This window comes from Zalophus californianus, chromosome 2 (assembly GCF_009762305.2).
Source record: "Zalophus californianus isolate mZalCal1 chromosome 2, mZalCal1.pri.v2, whole genome shotgun sequence".
Taxonomy (NCBI): domain Eukaryota; kingdom Metazoa; phylum Chordata; class Mammalia; order Carnivora; family Otariidae; genus Zalophus; species Zalophus californianus.
This window is the reverse complement of record NC_045596.1, coordinates 39,866,138-39,886,078: the sequence shown is the minus strand read 5'-3', so window position 1 is coordinate 39,886,078 and position 19,941 is coordinate 39,866,138. Positions and strand designations below refer to the sequence as shown.

The 19,941-nt window shown below is 39.2% G+C and overlaps 1 protein-coding gene across 5 annotated transcripts in view; it reads left to right on the top strand.

The window, feature by feature from the left end:
- The window catches only part of TEC (tec protein tyrosine kinase), a 142,711-nt gene that overhangs the window by 117,178 nt on the left and 5,592 nt on the right, over nt 1–19,941 (top strand). For all 5 annotated transcript variants that reach the window (XM_027599876.2, XM_027599879.1, XM_027599875.1 and 2 more), the window contains 6 exons: nt 6,250–6,304; nt 8,840–8,919; nt 10,164–10,297; nt 15,200–15,274; nt 16,026–16,197; nt 16,318–16,534. In XM_027599876.2, coding sequence (XP_027455677.1) covers nt 6,250–6,304; nt 8,840–8,919; nt 10,164–10,297; nt 15,200–15,274; nt 16,026–16,197; nt 16,318–16,534 — 733 coding nt within the window. The remainder of the gene's footprint in view (nt 1–6,249; nt 6,305–8,839; nt 8,920–10,163; nt 10,298–15,199; nt 15,275–16,025; nt 16,198–16,317; nt 16,535–19,941) is intronic.

Genomic DNA, 19,941 nt, shown 5'->3' with positions numbered 1-19,941 from the left:
TTAAGATTCCTAATGCATGCTGTCAAATTGCTTTCCAGAGAAGGCAATGGGCATACTATTTTTATGCCCACTAGCAGTGCGTGGCCAGGTTTTAATGAGAGGCTCATTTATACCAAATAGACTTTTGTGATTCTGAGGTGGTCATTCTGATGCTTCATTCACTTATTTAAAGGCACCACCACCATACATACCTCAATATCGTAAAAGCCATCTATAAAAAACCCACAGTGAATATCATTCTCAATGGGGAAAAACTGAGAGCTTTCCCCCTAAGGTCAGGAACATGGCAGGGATGTCCACTGTCACCACTGCTATTCAACATGGTACTAGAAGTCCTAGCCTCAGCAATCAGACAACAAAAAGAAATAAAAGGCATCTGAATCAACAAAGAAGTCAAACTCTCACTCTTTGCAGATGATATGATATTTTATGTGGAAAACCCAAAAGACTCCACCCCAAAACTGCTAGAACTCATACAGGAATTCAGTAAAGTGGCAGGATATAAAATCAATCCACAAAAATCAGTGGCATTTCTATACACCAACAAGACAGAAGAAAGAGAAATTAAGGAGTTGATCCCATTTACGACTGCACCCAAAACCATAAGATACCTAGGAATAAATCTAACCAAAGAGTCAAAGGATCTGTACTCAGAAAACTATAGAATACTCATGAAGGAAATTGAGGAAGACACAAAGAAATGGAAAAACGTTCCATGCTCTAGACTGGAAGAACAAATATTGTGAAGATGTCAATGTTACCTAGAGCAATCTACACATTTAATGCAATCCCCATCAAAATACCGTCCACTTTTCTCAAAGAAATGGAATAATCCTAAAATTTGTATGGAACCAGAAAAGACCCCGAATAGCCAGAGGAATGTTGAAAAAAAAAAGGCAAAGTTGGTGGTATCACAATTCTGGACTTCCAGCTCTATTACGAAGCTGTCATCATCCAAGCCAGTATGGTACTGGCACAAAAACAGACACATAGATCAGTGGAACAGAATAGAGAGCCCAGAAATGGACCCTCAACTCTATGGTCAATGAATCTTCAACAAAGCAGGAAAGAATGTCCAATGGAAAAAAGACAGTCTCTTCAACAAATGGTGTTGGGAAAATTGGACAGCCACATGCAGAAGAATGAAACTGGACCATTTCCTCACACCACACACAAAAATAGACTCAAAATGGATGAAAGACCTAAATGTGAGACAGGAATCCATCAAAATCTTAAAGGAGAGCACAGGCAGCAACCTCTTTGACCTCAGCCGCAGCAGCTTCTTCCTAGACGCATTGCCAAAGGCAAGGGAAGCCAGGGCAAAGATGAACTATGGGGACTTCATCAAGATAAAAGTCTTTTGCCCAGCAAAGGAAACAGTCAACAAAACCAAAATCTAACTGACAGAATGGAAAATATTTGCAAATGACATATCAAATAAAAGGCTATTATCCAAAATCTATAAATAACTTATCAAATTCAGCACCCAAAGAACAAAAAATCCAATCAAGAAATGGGCAGAAGGTATGAACAGACATTTCTGCAAAGAAGACATCCAGATGGCCAACAGACACATGAAAAAGTGCTTAACATCCCTCGGCATCAGGGAAATACTAATCAAAACCTCAATGAGATACCACCTCACACCAGTCAGAATGGCTAAAATTAACAAGTCAGGAAATGACAGATGTTGGCAAGGATGCGGAGAAAGGGGAACCCTCCTACACTGTTGGTGGGAATGCAAGCTGGTTCAGCCACTCTGGAAAACAGCATGGAGCTTCCTCAAACAGTTGAAAATAGAGCTTCCCTACAACCTAGCAATTGCACTACTGGGTATTTACCCCAAAGATATAAAAGTAGTGATCCGAAGGGGTACATGCACCCCAGTGTTCGTAGCAGCAATGTCCACAATAGCCAAACTATGGAAAGAACCTAGATGTCCATCAACAGATGAATGCATAAAGAAGACGTGGTATATATATACAATGGAATATTATGCAGCCATCAAAATATGAAATCTTGCCATTTGCAATGATGTGGATGGAACTAGAGGGTATTATGCTAAGCAAAATAAGTCAGTCAGAGAAAGATAATTAGCATATTATCTCACTGATATGTGGAATTTGAGAAACAAAGCAGAGGATCATAGGAGAAGGGAGGGAAAAATGAAACGATGAAAGCAGAGAGGGAAACAAACCATAAGAGACTCTTAATCTCAGGTAACAAACTGAGGGTTGCTGGAGTGGAGGTGGGTGGGAGGGATGGGGTGGCTGGGTGATGGACATTGGGGAGGGTATGTGCTATGGTGAGCGCTGTGAATTGTGTAAGACTGATGAATCACAGACCTGTACCCCTGAAACAATATATTATATGTTAATAAAAAGAAAAAAGAAAAAAATAATAAAATAAAACACCACCACCACCACCAAGAAAAAGCTGTCTCCTCTGTCCATATCACTTTCTGTAATGTAAGTATCCCTTAAGATCTAGAAAAAGATTAATAGCACTCAGGGATGTGACTTCCTGAAAGTTGTTTTAGAAATAGCTAAGGGTATACAAAATATGTAAGATAAATTGTGTTTCTGTTCTTAAATAAATTTTAGGAAAATATAGCAAAATCCTTAGAATTAGAGAAGGTGCTTAACAGCGAAAACTTGTACCCAATTTTAAAGTGATCTGACTGAGACCTAACTGATGATTTGGGAAGGGCTGTGCTTGGAAACCAGATAATCCTCATCTAACTATGAGAACTCCCCTGACTCATGGGATTACGAATGAGGATTTTATAAAGGCTATGATTCATTGCCATGAGTTTTTTGGATTTATCTTAGTTCAGAAATTTCCTCTCTTGCAAGGGACCCTCCTCCTCCTCTGTGTGACTCAGGGAATTTGCTGTGTATGGTCTCTGGCATGGGAATCCCCCAGTCCTCTGCCCAGGCTCAGAAATTCCACATGGCATGGGCCATGCCTAGCTCAAAGAGGAAGATGAAACCTATTCTCCATGTAGACCATCAGAGATCCCCCTCCCCTCCCAGTCTTCCCAGGCCAAGATTTGTCTCGTTCTTTGCTACAGCCCATGCTGGAACACATCTTAAATGTCCCCAGGGTTAAAAAGCGTTTTGCCAGCTATTGAATCGAGAGTTCTCCTGCTGTTTGTTTGGGCGTAGGAGTCCCTGGCAACGGACTGTCCACAGGGCTGGACTCCGGATTGCCAGGCCCGAGGCTCCCAGGGCTGTCAGAACCTGGTTCTGACCTCCACACCCAGGTAACAGTTGGAGGCAGAGAGGGTCAAAGGAGCTGCTGCAGGAAAGAAAGTGGGATCATGGTGTTGGTCAGGACACGTTCTTGATGGAAGGATGTTAAAGGAAGGAGGGGACCGACATGAAAGGGCCCTTAGAACAGGGCAGAGTCTAGGATAAGGCTTTTAAGTGGGTGGCTCAGGAGGAAAGGGTCGAATTAGAGAACCAGCAAAGATTTAGAGCTGGTTGGTTGGTTGGTTTCTGTTTTTCCTCCATTTATACTGGTTGTCTTCCCCTTGGTGATTTACTCAACCCATCCTCCCCAGGAAGCTTGGCCCGCATCTGAACTTTCCAGAAAAGCCTGAGTATCCCCATCTCTCCTTTTCTTCTCTGTGCAGACACTGCTATGAAGTCCTGCTCCTCTGTAGTGTTTTGAAATGACTAGCCAGTCTGAAAACCTCATTCCCATCGGGTTTTGATAATCTAAAGACAGACTGACCAGTTACTTGCAAATCCCAGGCCATTCTTTTTAGATGTAGAGTGTGTTCCTTCATCCAGGGCAGCTAACTAACCTCCTGTTCACAGAGCTGTGTCTGTGGCAGGCTAGGAGAGGTGTCTGGGGGCTGGCATCTGCACCCGCGCTCCTGCTCACCATGGGGGCTCCTTCATGATCGCCCGTGTGTAGTGTTCTTCCTGCCAGGATGGAATGCAGCTGAGGTACCTCTGTCTTTCCCTTCTTCCCTGGTGAGAAGTACCACAGAAGAGGGAGGGAAGCCACAGTGGACCATTGGGAAATACTCACCACGAAGTGGTTCATCTGTTTGTTCATCACTCCTTCCTCCTTCCCTTCCTTCAACATACTCTTAAAGGTCTGAGCTTACATCCTAGGGAGGGAAAATATCCTTTCTGGGGAATCTGCAAATGCTATAAAAATGACTGCTTAGGGCAGGATTTCAAAAAGCCTGCCTGCCCTTTGTGCCATGGATTCCTTTTCTTTCTTATTTCCTTTTTCCCTTCCCAGGAACTGGGAATATACTAGATGAGTAAAGAACCTCTTTCTCTCTCTGAATATCTTAAAGTTAATTTCCTCTGGAGGCAGCCTTACTGATTTCTTACATCTGAACGTGAGACTAAACCTCCAATGCTTACTCCTGCTGTGAAGATATGGGGTTGGGTCTTTGTTATTTATAAAGAGATTTTTTTTTTTCCTTAATCTTTCAGGTCCTGCTGGTTTATAATACACCACGAGAGCTCCAGTTGCCTTTCCTTAATTAATTTTTATGACTTTTTTGGCATTCTGACAAATGTTTCTTGTTATTGGTGGAGAAGCTTAGGGACAGAATCCATTCGGTTCTCCTCATTTATTGTATCTCTCTTTTTTTATTCAGAAATTGATTGATTACAACCAACTGCACTTTTGTTAAACTTGGTCTCAGTTCATAAAGTGGGGTCCTCCGCAATGAGATCTTCATGCCCATAATTCTGGTTAATCACCCCAGTCTCCAAATAAAATAGCAGTCATTGTATTGAGGTTGTAGTTTGGCTGCTACAAGTACGTAAAAGAATCTAGACCCAAAAAAGATCTTGTTAATTGTATTTTGGTCATTGTATTTTTCCCTTCCTCCATCAGAGAAGGCCTTTATGTTTGCTTGTCTCAGGGTGCTTGCTGGGTCAAAAGTAGGTGCCAAGTTCTTTTATAGAAGACTGAACCTGTGGTAGGAAATTAAAATGTCCAGAGGGGCCAGTCTGGTTTCATAACGTTGTAAGCATCAGGAAATATGACTGTGGTGGAGGGTTTTTTGCTCACTAAAGGGCATCTGGAACAAACAGACCAAAACAAACAACAACAAAAAGTTTAAAACAGAAGGCCAAAGAAAACAGTCTGAGTTCATGTTCTTTGGCCAACTTACAATCTCATGAAAAGATTGGGCTGGGGAAGCAGGGGGAGGGCGGAGTATTTCTGAGGATGAGGTGGGAGATGGCAGTTTCCATCTTTCCTTGGGAAAGATTTCCCAAGGATTAGGAAGGGCACTGATCTGCAGGGGCTCGGGTTTGTTGTACAGCGTGGTGGCAGGACCTGGTCGGGGGGGGGGGGCAGGTGCTTCTATGTGGCTATGGTGGAATCCCTACAGTAGAGCCTCAGGTGACCGCCAGGCGTTGTCTAGAAGACCCAGGAAGCCTACTCTTCTATTTTGCTCTGTTTCTTTGACACTTCGCACCTTTGTGAAATTCAATGGGGGAGCCTCCATAATGACTTGAGATGAAATCTACAGCCTATTGGTGGGATGGGGGCTTGGGGTAAGATTTAATTTGAATTAAATACAATAATGAAAGTTGGGTGATGTTTCCTACGTGTTTGAATTTGTGGAGTAAAATTCATTCTTGCTATTATTACAATAGTGAAAATTTGGAAATGATTTTTATGTTAAATAATGAAGAATAGCTTAAATAAATTATGGCATGTCCATACCATGATGCACAGAACTAGATTGCTTTGCAAAGATGTCCGTCATATGCTGTTATGTAAAAAAATTCTGGTTATGATATAGCAGGTATAGTTTGATCCCACTTTAATAAAAAAATATGAATGTTGGCATATGTGCATATCATCAAAAAAATGTGGGTAGAGGGGCGCCTGGGTGGCTCAGTCCTTAAGCATCTGCCTTCGGCTCGGGTCATGATCCCAGGGTCCTGGGATCGAGTCCTGCATCGGGCTCCCTGCTCAGCGGGAAGCCTTTTCCCTCTCCCCCACTTGTGTTCCCTCTCTCACTGTGTCTCTCTCTGTCAAATAAATAAATAAAATCTTTAAAAGAATATGTGGGTAGAAAAAGTCTGAAAGTATATATATCCGAATGTTACTAGTGGTTGCCTGTATTACTGAGATTATGAGTCATGTCTTATTCCTATTAATTTTATTTGTTATTGATGGGCAGTATTACCTTAATGCTAAAAAGAATAAAAAATAATTTAAAACACCGGAGGCCTTAAAGGTACTTCTTTTTCTGTTCAGGTGGTATTGCAGAAATATGAATAGAAGCAAAGCAGAGCAGCTCCTCAGAAGTGAAGTAAGTATTTGTACTTGTTTTGTGGGTTTGGTTTCAGCACAAATTAATTGTAACAGATCTCTGAGAAGTGATTTCACATACCCGTTTCTAAAGCCTCAAAAATACTGTGATATAAGTGGTTCTTTTTAATCATATAAAACTGAGGATCGGTATAGTATCAGTTTCCTGGGGCCGCCACGACAAGATACCACGCACTGAGTGTCTTAAGCAACAGAAATGTATTGTCGCGTGGTTCTAGAGTTAGAGTCTGAAATCAGGATGCCAGCAGGGTTGGCTCCTTCTGAGGACTGTGAGGGAGGGGGAGGGATCTGTCCTAGGCGTCCTGCCTTTTTTTCCCTCCATGCACCTCTGTCTCTGTGTCCAGATTTCCCTTTCATATAAGAATTCCATCATTAGATTAGGGCCAGCCTACTGATCGCATTTCAACTCGATTCCATCTGTAACTCTCAAGTAAGGTCACATTCTGAAGTACTGGGGGTGAGGACGCCAACGTATCTTTTGTGAGGGGGAAACAATTAAACCCATATTAATGGGTAAAGCTGTGGGTAACACTTTATTTACTTCCTTTCTCACTGATTTATTATCTGCTACCTGGATTTTAGTCCTTAAATGTGTTTTTCCTTTTTGTTTGAAGTTACTTTTTTTAGTTTAAATTCAGTTAACCAACGTATCCTACATCATTAGTTTTTGAAGTTGCTTTTTAAAAACAATTTACATCAATATTACATGATATCTTTTACAAATGAAGGTTTAATAACTATTTAGTTGCCTTTAGAGATAAATGTGCCAATTAATACATAAAAAATGTACTAAAATTCTTACACTTTAAAAAGAAATAAAATGAAAGGATAAGGTATAGTATAGAAGAAGCTGCAATGGACTGAGTAAGGAGACCTGAATCTAGTTGTGACTTTTCTCATCTGTTTTGCCCATCTGTAAGATGAGCAGGTTGGATTAGATGATGATCTGTATAATTCTCTGCATTTGTGATCTAGTTATTCTATTTAGTAATAGTCCTCAATTTTTTAATTATTTATTTATTTATTTATTTTTTAAAAGATTTTATTTATTTATTTGAGAGAGAATGAGATAGAGAGAGCATGAGGGGGGGAGGGTCAGAGGGAGAAGCAGACTCCCTGCTGAGCAGGGAGCCCGATGCGGGACTCAATCCCAGGAGCCTGGGATCATGACCTGAGCCGAAGGCAGTCGCTTAACCACCTGAGCCACCCAGGCGCTCATAGTTCTCAATTTTTTTAAACCCATGTTTTCTCATCTCCTGCTTATTACCACCAGTCAAGGTTTTGTTGGACGCTTATTTCTGTAGTTTATGTTGAGAGCAAAAGAAGGTGACTGCTTGATTCAAATCATATGTTACCCCACCTACTCCCTGACATGGTCCTTATATGCCTCACTGGTGACCCCACAATGAGAGGCAGCTGTAGGTGAGTGGGTAGCTAGAAAACCTAGGGTCCAAATTTTGGCTCTGCTACTCACTAGCTGTGTGATCTGGGGCAAGTTATCCAACCTCTTTGTGCCCCATTTCCCCACCTGTGAAATAAAGCGGGGTTAACAGTAGTACCTGTCTCATGGGACTGTTTTGAGGATTAAGTAAATCCACATATTAGAACCTACTAAAACAGAGTAAGCTCTCAATAAATATATGGAAGCTATTATACTTTTTACTGATCGGTGAACTATTATGATCATTGATTGTACCTAATTGTTTTTATCCGATTTATTTGTGGGGCTTTATTTAATTCATTGTCTTAATAATAAAATTTATTTTGGTTTTCAACTACTAAACACACTCTCATCTTAAAGCAATTTCAGAGCTGGAGACTGATGGTGGTGGTATTGGTGGAGAGGTATTGGAGGTTCCTAGCTTCTGTTTCTTGCTGTTTGGCTTAAAACCTGATAAGGACTTAACTTTCACTTATTCTGTGTTGTTTCATCTTCTGGTTTTCTCTGTTTGAGTTCCTTGTGTCCAACTCTCCTTTTGTGAACAAATGATATTTAACATTGATTTCCAGGGGAATTAGGATTTTAAAAAAATGTTCTTATAAAGAGCACTGAGATATTTACAGAAAAATGCTATGTGGATAGAAGATGATATTGAGTCAGGATTCAAAGCTTATAGCAAATATGAAGAATGTATGAAATGAAAGCCAGTTATTAAGAAATACATTTTTCAGTAACTATTTCCCCACATGTCCAGAACTGAAAGGAATTGCAACATCTTGTGTATTGGTTCTGGAAGGGCCCTGCGAGATATCTTGCTGAAATGTCTCATGCTGGTTTGTGTGAACATTGGTGATTGTGGGGAACTGTGAGAGTACTTTCTTGATCTAATCTCATAGCACAGTAAAGTGAAGGGGAAAGTCATGCATGTGCATGCTGTTGGTAAGTTGTGCTTCTCCAAAGCAGATTTTCTAGGCAAGGAATAATCATGAAATTGTAAGATTTGTTTCCTGAATCTTCTCTATGGCATTGATACTTGTTATTGGATTGAAAAAATTTTCTTAACTTGGATTTTAGGATAAAGAAGGTGGTTTCATGGTAAGGGATTCCAGTCAACCAGGCATGTACACGGTCTCCCTTTATACAAAGTTTGGAGGGTAAGTACTCAATCAATCATCTCTCCCTCTCTAAGAGTTTTTATATGAAGTTCCTATATAGTTTGTATGGATTCCTAAATTTCAAAAAATATGCTGCATTTTAGCATTAAACAAGAAAATCTAAATTTGATTTCTAAAGTCTGTCCTATTTTTTATATTCATATTTCCTTATATCCATATTTCCTATACTTGGTAAATTTTCTTATGGTTTTCCATATATATACGTATATATATATATACATATATACGTATATATATACACACACACGTGTGTGTGTATATCTGTTGAGAATGTCTATAGAAACTTTAGCAACATTCAAGAAATAATTATTGTGCCTTGTGCTAAGCACTAAGGATATCACAATGAACAAAGTAGGCACTGACCCTGCCTTCTGATAGCTTAGTGGGGGATTCAGACAAGCAAAGAGGCAGTTATGGTAGTACCTGAGTAAGTCCTATGCTCGTAGAGAATGTGTGTATGTGTGTGTGGGGGAGTGGTACACAGCCTAGAGAGATATCCCAGTTCATCACAAATGTAGTCTGGGGACATCTAGCCAGACCCGATGGGTGATGAGGGCAGAAGTTGGAGGGAGGGGAAAGAGTGTTTCTGATTTAGGAAACTGCCTAGACCCAGAATTGAGGGAGGATATTGTGAGTTCCAGGAACTGACAAAAGCATATTATAGCCGGAATGGGAGTGGTGGGGTGAGGGAGGAAAGTGAACCCTAAGAGATAAAACTAGACGTCAGCTCACGTCAGTGTCAAGGAGCTTTAAGAGCAGAGGGAGTTCTCTTGAAAGGATCTTTAGCAAGAGATGACTTGAGGAGATCTGTGTTCTAAAAAGGTACCTAAAATAGAATTTGTACATTTTTTATAAGGCAGCTTATTCATTTTTAGAAGCATAAGTCTTCTAGATGTTTGCAAGTTTACATCAATAGCAGGGACAAAGAACAGTAGTCAGCTAATAACTATTTTAAGACTTTTAACTGTTGGTAAATGGAATTGGTAAATCTTTTCTTTCATAATCTCATGCAAGGGCCAAGTATGTTATCAGTGACCACTTTAAAAACTTCCACCTGTTAATGTGAAAGGCAAAGCTAAGAAGAACATGGGGAAAAAATAAAAGTTGTGCAGAGAATAGAAGGGGCTATATGTAGGGACCTGTGGTTGCCTGGTGGAAAACATCTTAAGAATGAAGTTACATTATTCCAACTTGGTGCTAACCCATTTGGATTTTTGTTTCAGTGAGGGCTCGTCAGGTTTCAGGCATTATCATATAAAGGAAACAACAACATCCCCAAAGAAGTATTATCTGGCAGAAAAACATGCATTTGGTTCAATTCCTGAGATTATTGAATATCATAAGCACAATGCAGCAGGTAAGTGATCTAGTAAAACATTTTTCAAATATAGTGTAGTGATTCAAATGATCAGACATTGTGATGGATTCTTCCTTGGGCAGTTTTAATTTATTGTTAATTATAGAATGTGATTAATTTAAAATTATTGCATATTAAGGAAGTGATATATACAAAGAAAAAATAGAAATAATAAGTCTCATAAAAATATAAGAAAATAGAAATAATAAGTCTCATAAAAAGCTGTCTTGACCTTAGGACAGGAGTTATTCTTGTTGTATATGATAAATGTTCACATTTCTGTGATTTATACCCGTGGTACTGACAAAGATTCTTTACTTGACCAAGCTTTAGTCAGACTCCTGAACCATCTCCTAGACCCATTTGTGCACTTTCTTGTAATATCCATTTTTTAGCAAGAACCCTGCTAAGTCAGTTTAACCAGAACTCCCACCTTAACATCTGATATCTGCTCACACACAATATCTGATCAGATTCCTTATTTTCCACCAGGTGATGTCTGGTCACCCTGGCTTGTCTTCCGCAAAATCCTCTCAGATAGGTGTATTCCAGAACCCCCCACTCCCCAGCATTTCTCTTAGCAGTTTTCCATCCACTGACCCTGACCAATACCAATCACAGTGGTCCTAAATAAAATCTGCCTTACCACCTTTAGAAGTGTCATTGAATAGTTTCCTTTCTTTAACTGTATGAAACTAAAACCCAAGATATGTCCATGTCAGAGACGTCACAGAAGCCAGCAGACAAGCCCAGGGTTTAGGGCTATGCTGTTGGCTTCCAAAGACTAGAGTAATCATGTCCTGGACAAGTTTTCCATCTTCCTGAATCTCTGCTATACTTACTACCAGAGTGGGAACAAACCAAACACCAAAAACAAAAACCACATTTATGCCCATGTTCTCAGATAATGATAGGAACAGTTATTGGGGTCTAATTTAAATATCATAAGAATCACCCATTTAAAATATACAGTTCATGGGTCATTAGTATTATTTAGAATGGTGCCAAGTATCCTATAATCTAAGGACATTTTCATCATCCCCAAAAGAAGCCTTGTACCCATCACCTATCACTCGTCGGCCCCCTTTCATCAGTCCAGCCCCTGGCAGCCAGTGATCTACTTGCTGTCTCTCTAGATTTGCCTGTTCTGGACATTTCAGATAAATGGAATCATATAATATGTGGTCTGTTGTAACTGGCTTGAGTGACTTAACATAATGTTTCTGACATTTGTCCATATTGTAGCCTGTATAAGTGCTCCATTCCTTTTTATTGACAAATAATCCACTGTGTTAATTTTTTTTAATCCATTTTGTCATCATTCATCAGTTGGTAGACATCTGGGTTGTTTCCACATTTTGGCTGTTATGACTAATGCTGCTGTGAACATTTGTGTACAAGTTTTTGCATGGAAATATCTTTCATTTCTCTGGGTGACTTACCTAGGAGTGAATTTGCTGGGTTATATGTTAACTCTGTGTTTAACATGTGAAGAGCTACTTTCATATCAGTTTATCCCCCAAAGAACTTTTTCTTATCTCTTACTCTGTTATTTTCTTTTGTGGTGTTCACATTCCCTTCTTTCTTTCTTTTGTGTGTGTGTGTTCTTGTATAAATTTTATTCTTCACCATTATCTAACTTCACTCATCTAGCAAACATGACTTGCATACCTGTTACATGCCAGGAACTGTGCCTGGCTCTAGGGAGGCTATGGTGGACTAGATAGTCATTGATCCCGTCTCTCTCAGATCTTACCGTCTGGTAGGGGAGACAGAGAAGTATATAACAATTTAAAGTTACTGTGAGATATGCTGTAATCGAAGAAACACAGAGTGCTACGGGTGCCTATAGGAGAGATATCTGCCTTTGTTCATATTTAGTGCTGTAAGCAACTTACGTTAAAGTGTCTAACCCACCTCACTGATTTCCAGTGGTTGGTATCCCCAGTTGTTGGTATTTTATTTCATTTTTTTCCCCAAATTTTTATTTAATTCTAGTTAGTTAACATAATATTGGTTTCAGGAGTAGAATTAAGTGGTTCATCACTTACATACAACACCCAGTGTTCATCATAAGTGCCCTTCTTAATACCCATCACCCATGTAGCCCATCCCCCACCTCCTTCCATCAACCCTCGGTTTGTTCTCTATCTTTAAGAGTCTCTCTCTCTCTTTTTTAAAAAGTGCTACTTATTTTTGTAAGAGAGAGTGAGTGAGTGAGACAGAGAGAGAGAGCACGAGCAAAGAGAGAGGGAGAAGCAGACTTCCTGCTGAGCAGGGGGCCCGATGTGGGGCTGGATCCCGGGAGACTCCAGGATCATGACCCAAGCTGAAGGCAGGCGCTCAATCAACTGAGGCAGCCAGGTGCCCCCGTTAAGAGTCTCTTATGGTTTGTTTCCCTCTCTCTTTTTTCCTCCCTCCCATATGTTCATCTGTTTTGTTTCTTAAATTCCATAGATGAGTGAAATCATATGGTATTTGTCTTTCTCTGACTGACTTATTTCGCTTAGCATAATACCCTCTAGCTCCATCCACATTGTTGCAAATGGCAAGATTTCATTCTTCTTGATGGCTGAGTAGTGTTCCATTGTGTATGTATGTATGTATGTGTGTGTGTGTGTGTGTGTGTGTGTGTGTGTGTGTGTGTGTACCTCTTCTTTATCCATTCATCAGTCGATGGACACTTGGGATCTTTCCATAGTTTGGCTATTTTTTTTGAAGATTTTATTTATTATTTATTTGAGAGAGAGACAGACAGAGATAGTGAGGGAGAGCATGAGCAGGGAGGCGAGGGAGAAGCAGGCTCCCCGCTGAGCAGGGAGCTCCATGTGGGACTCCATCCCAGAACCCTGGGATCATGACCTGAGCTAGAGGCAAATGCTTAACCCACTGAGTCACCCAGGCACCCAAGTTTGGATATTGTTGATAATGCTACTATAAACATTGGGGTGCATTTATCCCTTTGAATCAGTATTTTTGTATCCTTTGGGTAAATACCTAGTAGTGCAATGGCTAGATTATAGGGTAGTTCTATTTTTAACTCTTTGAGGAACCCTCATACTGTTTTCCAGAGTGGCTGCACCAGCTTGCATTCCCACCAACAGCGTAAGAGGTTTCTCCTTTCTCTGCATCCTCGCCAACACCTGTTGTTTCCTGTGTTGTTAATTTAACCATTCTTACAGGTGTGAGGTGGTATCTCATTGTGGTTTTGGTTTGTATTTCCCTGATGCCGAGTGATGTTGAACATTTTTTCATGTGTCTGTTAGCCATCTGGATGTCTTCTTTGGAAAAATATCTACTTATGTGTTCTGCCATTTCTTAACTGGATTAACATTAAATTAACTGGAATAATTTGTTTTTTGGGTTTTGAATTTGATAAGTTCTTTATAAATTTTGGATACTAGCCCTTTATCTGATATGACATTTGCAAATACCTTCTCTCATTCTGTAAGTTACCTTTTAGTTTTATTGATTGTTTCCTTCGCTGTGCAGAAGGTTTTTATCTTGGGTGCTTGGGTGGCTCAGTCGGTTAAGCGTCTGTCTTCAGCTCAGGTCATGATCCCAGGGTCCCTGCTCAGCGGAGAGCCTGCTTCTCCCTCTCCCTCTGCCTGCGGCTACCCCTGCTTGTACTCGCTCTCTCTTTTGTGTGTCAAATAAATAAATAAAAATCTTTTTAAAAAAAGATTTTTATCTTGATGAAGTCCCAATAGTTCATTTTTGCCTTCATTTCCCTTGCCTCCAGAGACGTGTCTAGTAAGAAGTTGCTATGGCTGAGGTCCAAGAGGTTACTGCCTGTGTTCTTCTTTGGGATTTTGATGGTTTCCTGTCTCACGTTTAGCTCTTTCATCAATTTTGAATTTATTTTTGTGTCTGGTATAAGAAAGTGGTCCAGTTTCATTCCTCTGTTGCTGTCCAGTTTTCTGAACACCACTTATTGAAGAGACTGTCTTTTTTCCATTGACTATTCTTTCCTGCTTTGTCGAAGATAAGTTAACCTTATGGGTCCATTTTTGGGTTTTCTATTCTGTTCCATTGATCTATGTGTCTGTTTTTGTGCCAGTACCATACTGTCTTCATGATGACAGCTTTGTAATAGAGCTGGAAATTCGGAATTGTGATGCTGCCAGCTTTGCTTTAGCTATTTGGGGTCCCAGCTGTTGATATTTTAAAGCCCCATATTTATGCTAAGCTTACTAGTACTGAGTTATTCAAGGTGAGTCACTTTAATTTTTAATAGACTAGTAATTCCCTTAATTCCCTTTCATAGTTCAGATCATATTGGAAAAGACCATGAAATAATAATTGATAATAGCTGTTAGAAACCTTTTAACATTTTACTTATTTTAAAAGATTTTATTTATTTATTATTTATTATTATTTATTTGAGAGAGAGAGAGAACGAGCAGTGGGGAGGGGCAGAGGGAGAGAGAGAGAGAGAAGCAGACTCTCCGCTGAGCAGGGAGCCCAATTTGGAGCTCTATCCTAGGGCCCTGGGATCATGACCTTAGCCGAAGGCAGACGCTGAACCAACTGAGCCACCCAGACGCCCCACCTTTTTTAACATTTAAAAAAAAATATTTGAGAATATGCTGGCTCAGTGCTTGGTAAACACTGTTGTATTGAAAAGGCAATGTTTGTTGAGTGAATAAAAACATATATAGGTAAAAAACTTTTTTATGTTCCATAAAAATTGTCAATTCCAAAGAACAAGATCATCTTCTTCCTGCCTGCCTTCCTTTCTTTTTATTTTTTGTTAGCTATAGCAGAGTGCTGTATGTACACAGAGGATGAGCACTAAGTGGATAAATGAACGGCCTTTATACATGAGTGTCTAAGTTTAGCGCTTTCCCATGCAGAATGATTAAGAATGAATTCAATTTCGATGCTTTCTCTGACTTCCAGGACTTGTCACAAGACTGCGGTACCCAGTTAGTACGAAGGAGAAGAATGCACCAACCACTGCAGGATTCAGCTATGGTAACTCGTTTTGTAGTTGCATTGGCTAATTTTCCTTAGAAAAAAAATCCATTACCACAAGACCAATTTAGATGTTAGAATTCCACATGGTAGAACTATTTTTACAGTTTTATAGTATGGGGTTTTAGGTGATTATCCTTGTAGCTATGGTAACCCTAGATTTTCTGTTTTCATCCTATTCATAATTCAGCAAAAAACTTTCTCTTGGTGAAAAATAAGCATTACCATGTTATTTCTAAAATAAATCAAATCCTTTTCTGGTTCTCACCAGCTTGATTGGTTAATCACAGGAAAGTAAGGATGGAGGTAATAAAGAAGGCATCCAACTTGATTGTCTTTGTGGCTTCTAGCAAAAGCCTTTTAAACAGAGGATTAAATTCTTTCCAACCTGATATAATTGGGGGCGGGGTACAACAAGCGGAGGGGGATGAATGGTAAAGGAGTATTTGATCTGGTTTTTTTCTAAGTACCTTTAAGCTCTATTATTATTCGTCTCTTATTCAGCATCTTCTTGCCTTCTGTTGTTCACTTTGGTTATATTATGATGGCTTAGAAAGGAGTACACCCTCCCCAGAGGCTGGAAAGCCACCTTTTGCAGTTTAGATGTAGGTTGCAAGTCTGTTCTATGTTTTACTGATAGTTCTATTATCCTGTAACTTTGACATTGACTGGTTGTCGTTTCTCTATTCCCCACTGATTCATGCTGTGTTCTCCTTATTAAATGTTATCACTTTCCCCCTCTGTCTCACAGAAAAATGGGAGATCAATCCTTCAGAGCTGACCTTTATGAGGGAACTGGGCAGCGGACTGTTTGGAGTGGTGAGGCTAGGCAAGTGGAGAGCTCAGTACAAAGTGGCAATCAAAGCTATTAGGGAAGGTGCCATGTGTGAGGAAGACTTTATAGAAGAAGCTAAAGTGATGATGTAAGTTACCGGTTCTTTCTGGTTCCTCTTTTTGCATTAAAAAGTAGCCTCTCATCAGCTAATAGCCCTGCGGGTTTCTTTTCCTTTAGTAACTATGTGTATGTATGACTTCCCTCCCAGGAAGCTGACACACCCGAAGCTAGTGCAGCTTTATGGTGTATGCACCCAGCAGAAACCGATTTACATTGTTACCGAGTTCATGGAAAGGGGCTGTCTTCTGAATTTCCTCCGACAGAGACAAGGTCATTTCAGTAGAGATGTGCTGCTGAGCATGTGTCAAGATGTGTGTGAAGGGATGGAGTACCTGGAAAGAAACAGCTTCATCCACAGAGATCTGGTAATCCTAAACACCTGTATTCCCTTTTAGTGGCTGAATTCCTTTGTAACACCGGGGCAGCAAATGAGCAATGGTGTATTAATATCCAGTTTCTGTTCTCAACGATGTTTCCCCATTATCTTTAAACCTGGTAAATTTAACTTGCCTCATAATTTTAACAGAAAAATCTTGATCAAATCTAACACATATAATACATAATTACATAAGCAATTGCATAAATAATATGTGACTACATAGGTCATTGTTTCTAAGCAACTTACCATATAATAACTATTTGATCGCCACAAGAATCTCATGTGATAGTCACAACAGTCTTTCTGATCATTGTTGTTTGATAGGAAAATTAGCTTGAGAGAAGTGAAATGACTTACCTAAGGTGATAAATGGGGAAGTTAAGGGTTGACTCCTCCTTTCACCAAATCCTAAACTCTTTTCCACCTCACACGATGTAAGCAGAAGCCATAACAGAAATCCTTGGTTTATTTTCCTGATTTCTGAAGTCACTGGGAAAACGTGGAGGCCCACGTTAACTCCTGAAAATATTAGAAAAAGGAATCTATTATTGGTTCTAAAATATTGTGATGGAGACACTTCTTAATTTTTCCCCTCCCCTGACTCTGTCTCCCTATCTCCTCTATTCTTTCTTTTCTCTTTTTCTTCTCTGCCTGTTTTCCTCAAATGTGTCTATTTTCAGCACGATGACAGAACTATCAGTTCCTGTTAAACCTTGAAGATGATTCTTTCACCAAAAAGAATGTGATTCTCTACCTGAGATTTTTCCATGTTTGAGTTTTAACTTTCTTGTCATAAAGCATGGATGCATTTCTTCTGCAATAGCAGCAAAACATTTAAAAAAAATTAACAGTCACCTTAAACAGTCATTGCTTTTATAGGTATTTAACATATATCAGCTCGTGTAATCATGAGAAGTAGGTATGATTATTCTTCTCACTTGACAGATGAGGAAACTGAGGTGTAAATGGGATAAAATAACTTACCAATAGGCAAGTATAGTGTGGAGTCAGAATTTGAACCCAGAGAGTTCAGCTCCAGAGTCTACACTATAGCTACTATAGTATGCGATGTCTAGACTTAGGGCATAATAAGGAGTTGAATATTTGTGAGTGGAAGACTTGACTTCTAGATGTGTTTTAGGGTAGTTATCTAATCTCTCTTAGATTCTTTTTCTGCATCTGTAAATTATAGGTGGGTTATAATACGGGTTTGCTCACAAGACTGTTTTCCTCCCAGCTTTATTGAGGTATAATTGACAAAATTGCATATATTTAAAGTAAACAACATAATGACTTGATATATGCATACACTATGAAATGATCATCAAAGTCCAGTTAATTATATCCATACCTCACGTGTGGTGAGAATGCTTAAGATGCACGTTCTTTCTTAGTAAATTGCAAGTAAACATTAAAGTATTATTATAGTTATGCTATCCATTAGCTCCTCAGAACACACTGAGTTCTACATTTTTTTTTTAAGATTCCATATATAAATGATATCATAAGGTATTTGTCTTTCTTTAGCATAATGCCTTCCAGGTTCATCCGTGTTGCCACAATGACAAGATTTTTTTTTTTTATGGCTGAATAATATTCCACTGTATAGATATACCACATCATATTTATTCACTCATCCATTGATGGACAGTTAGATTATTTCATAGCTTGGCTATTATGAGTAATACTCCTATGAATATGGGAATTCAGACATCTCTTTGAGGTACTGATTCATTTCCTTTTGTATATATTTAGAAGTGGAATTGCTGGATCATATGGTAGTTCTATTTTTAATTTTTTTTGTAAACCCCATGCTGTTTTCTGTAATGGCTGTACCAAGTTAGATTCCCACAAATAGTATACAAGAGTTCCCCTTTCTCTACTTTTTCTTCCTTGACAACTTTTGTCATCTCTTGTGTTTTTTTTGTTTTTGTTTTTGTTTTTTTATTTATTTGACAGACACAGCGAGAGAGGGAACACAAGCAGGGGGAATGGGGAGAGGGAGAAGCAGGCTTCCCGCAGAGCAGGGAGCCCAATGTGGGACTTGATCCCAGGACCCTGGGACCATGACCTGAGCCGAAGGCAGACACTTAACGACTGAGCCACCCAGGCGCCCATCTCTTGTGTTTGTGATAATAGCCATCCTGACAGGTGTGGGGTGACATCTCATTGTGGTTTTGATTTGCATTTACCTGATGATTAATGATGTTGAGCACCTTTTCATGTACCTGTTGGCCATTTGTATGTATTTTTTTTTTAAATTCTATATTCAGGTTCTTTGCTCCTTTTAAAAATTGGATTATTTGCTTTTTTGGTATTGAGTTGTATGAGTTCCTTATGTACTTTATATTTTAACTCTTTATCAGATATATGGTTTTACAAATTGTTTTTCCCATTCTGTAGTTTCCCTTTTTTATTTTGTTGACTGTTTCCTTTGCTATGCAAAGGTTTTTAGTTTGATGTAGATCACTTATTTATTTTTGCTTTTGTTGCTTGTGCTTTTGGTGTCATACCCAAAAATTCACCAGTGAAGCCATCTGGTCTTGGGCTTTTCCTTTACCAAGACTGTTTTAAAGATCGCATTATGTGATTGGGGCAAAGGACTCTGTAAGATAAATGTGATATAGATAACATTCATTATTGTTATTATGCTCAGTGATGATACAGAACATCTCTCTGTCATATTGAAAGTTGTGAATTAAGCACCTTCCTCTTTTTTTGTACTTTCAAAACTGATGAAAATTGAATGCCTACATGAATATGGCAGACTACATCTGTCCACACAGACCATATCTTGATGAAAGCAATTTTGATAATTTTGTGCTTACAATATTAACATCACCATGGTAGGTTCGTGTCACCCCTGAAGGGAAGATTCTGATGCTTTTGTCTTTTGGGCAAAGAATGCTGTAGACCATGAAGTGAAGTAATGATAAGGTATCCCCATAGGAAGATGGGGGCAAATCTGGGGAACTTTAGAAGAGACTCTTAAAATGCATTCAGCAGGAATAATCTTGTATAAGTGGAACTGCCACATACAGAGAATAAAATGCTAGAAGTGTCGGGAACAAAAATGCATCTTAGCCCATAGGATATGGCATTAAAAATGTTATCATGTTTTCCTTCTGTGAAACACTATGTCTTTTTACCAAACTGTTTTCTTGAATCTTTCACCCTTAAAGAATGGGCAAGAGAATATAATTTAAATAATCCAGAATTATATTTGACCAATTTCATATGTCATATCACAATATACAGGAAACATTGTAAATGACAAGGTAAACTATGTTACACATGGTTGTTTTTGTTTTTTTTTTGTTGTTGTTGTTTTTACTGAGATCAGGATGACTAATCACTGGGCAAAGCTGTTGGGTAAAAGATCAGTTACCTATC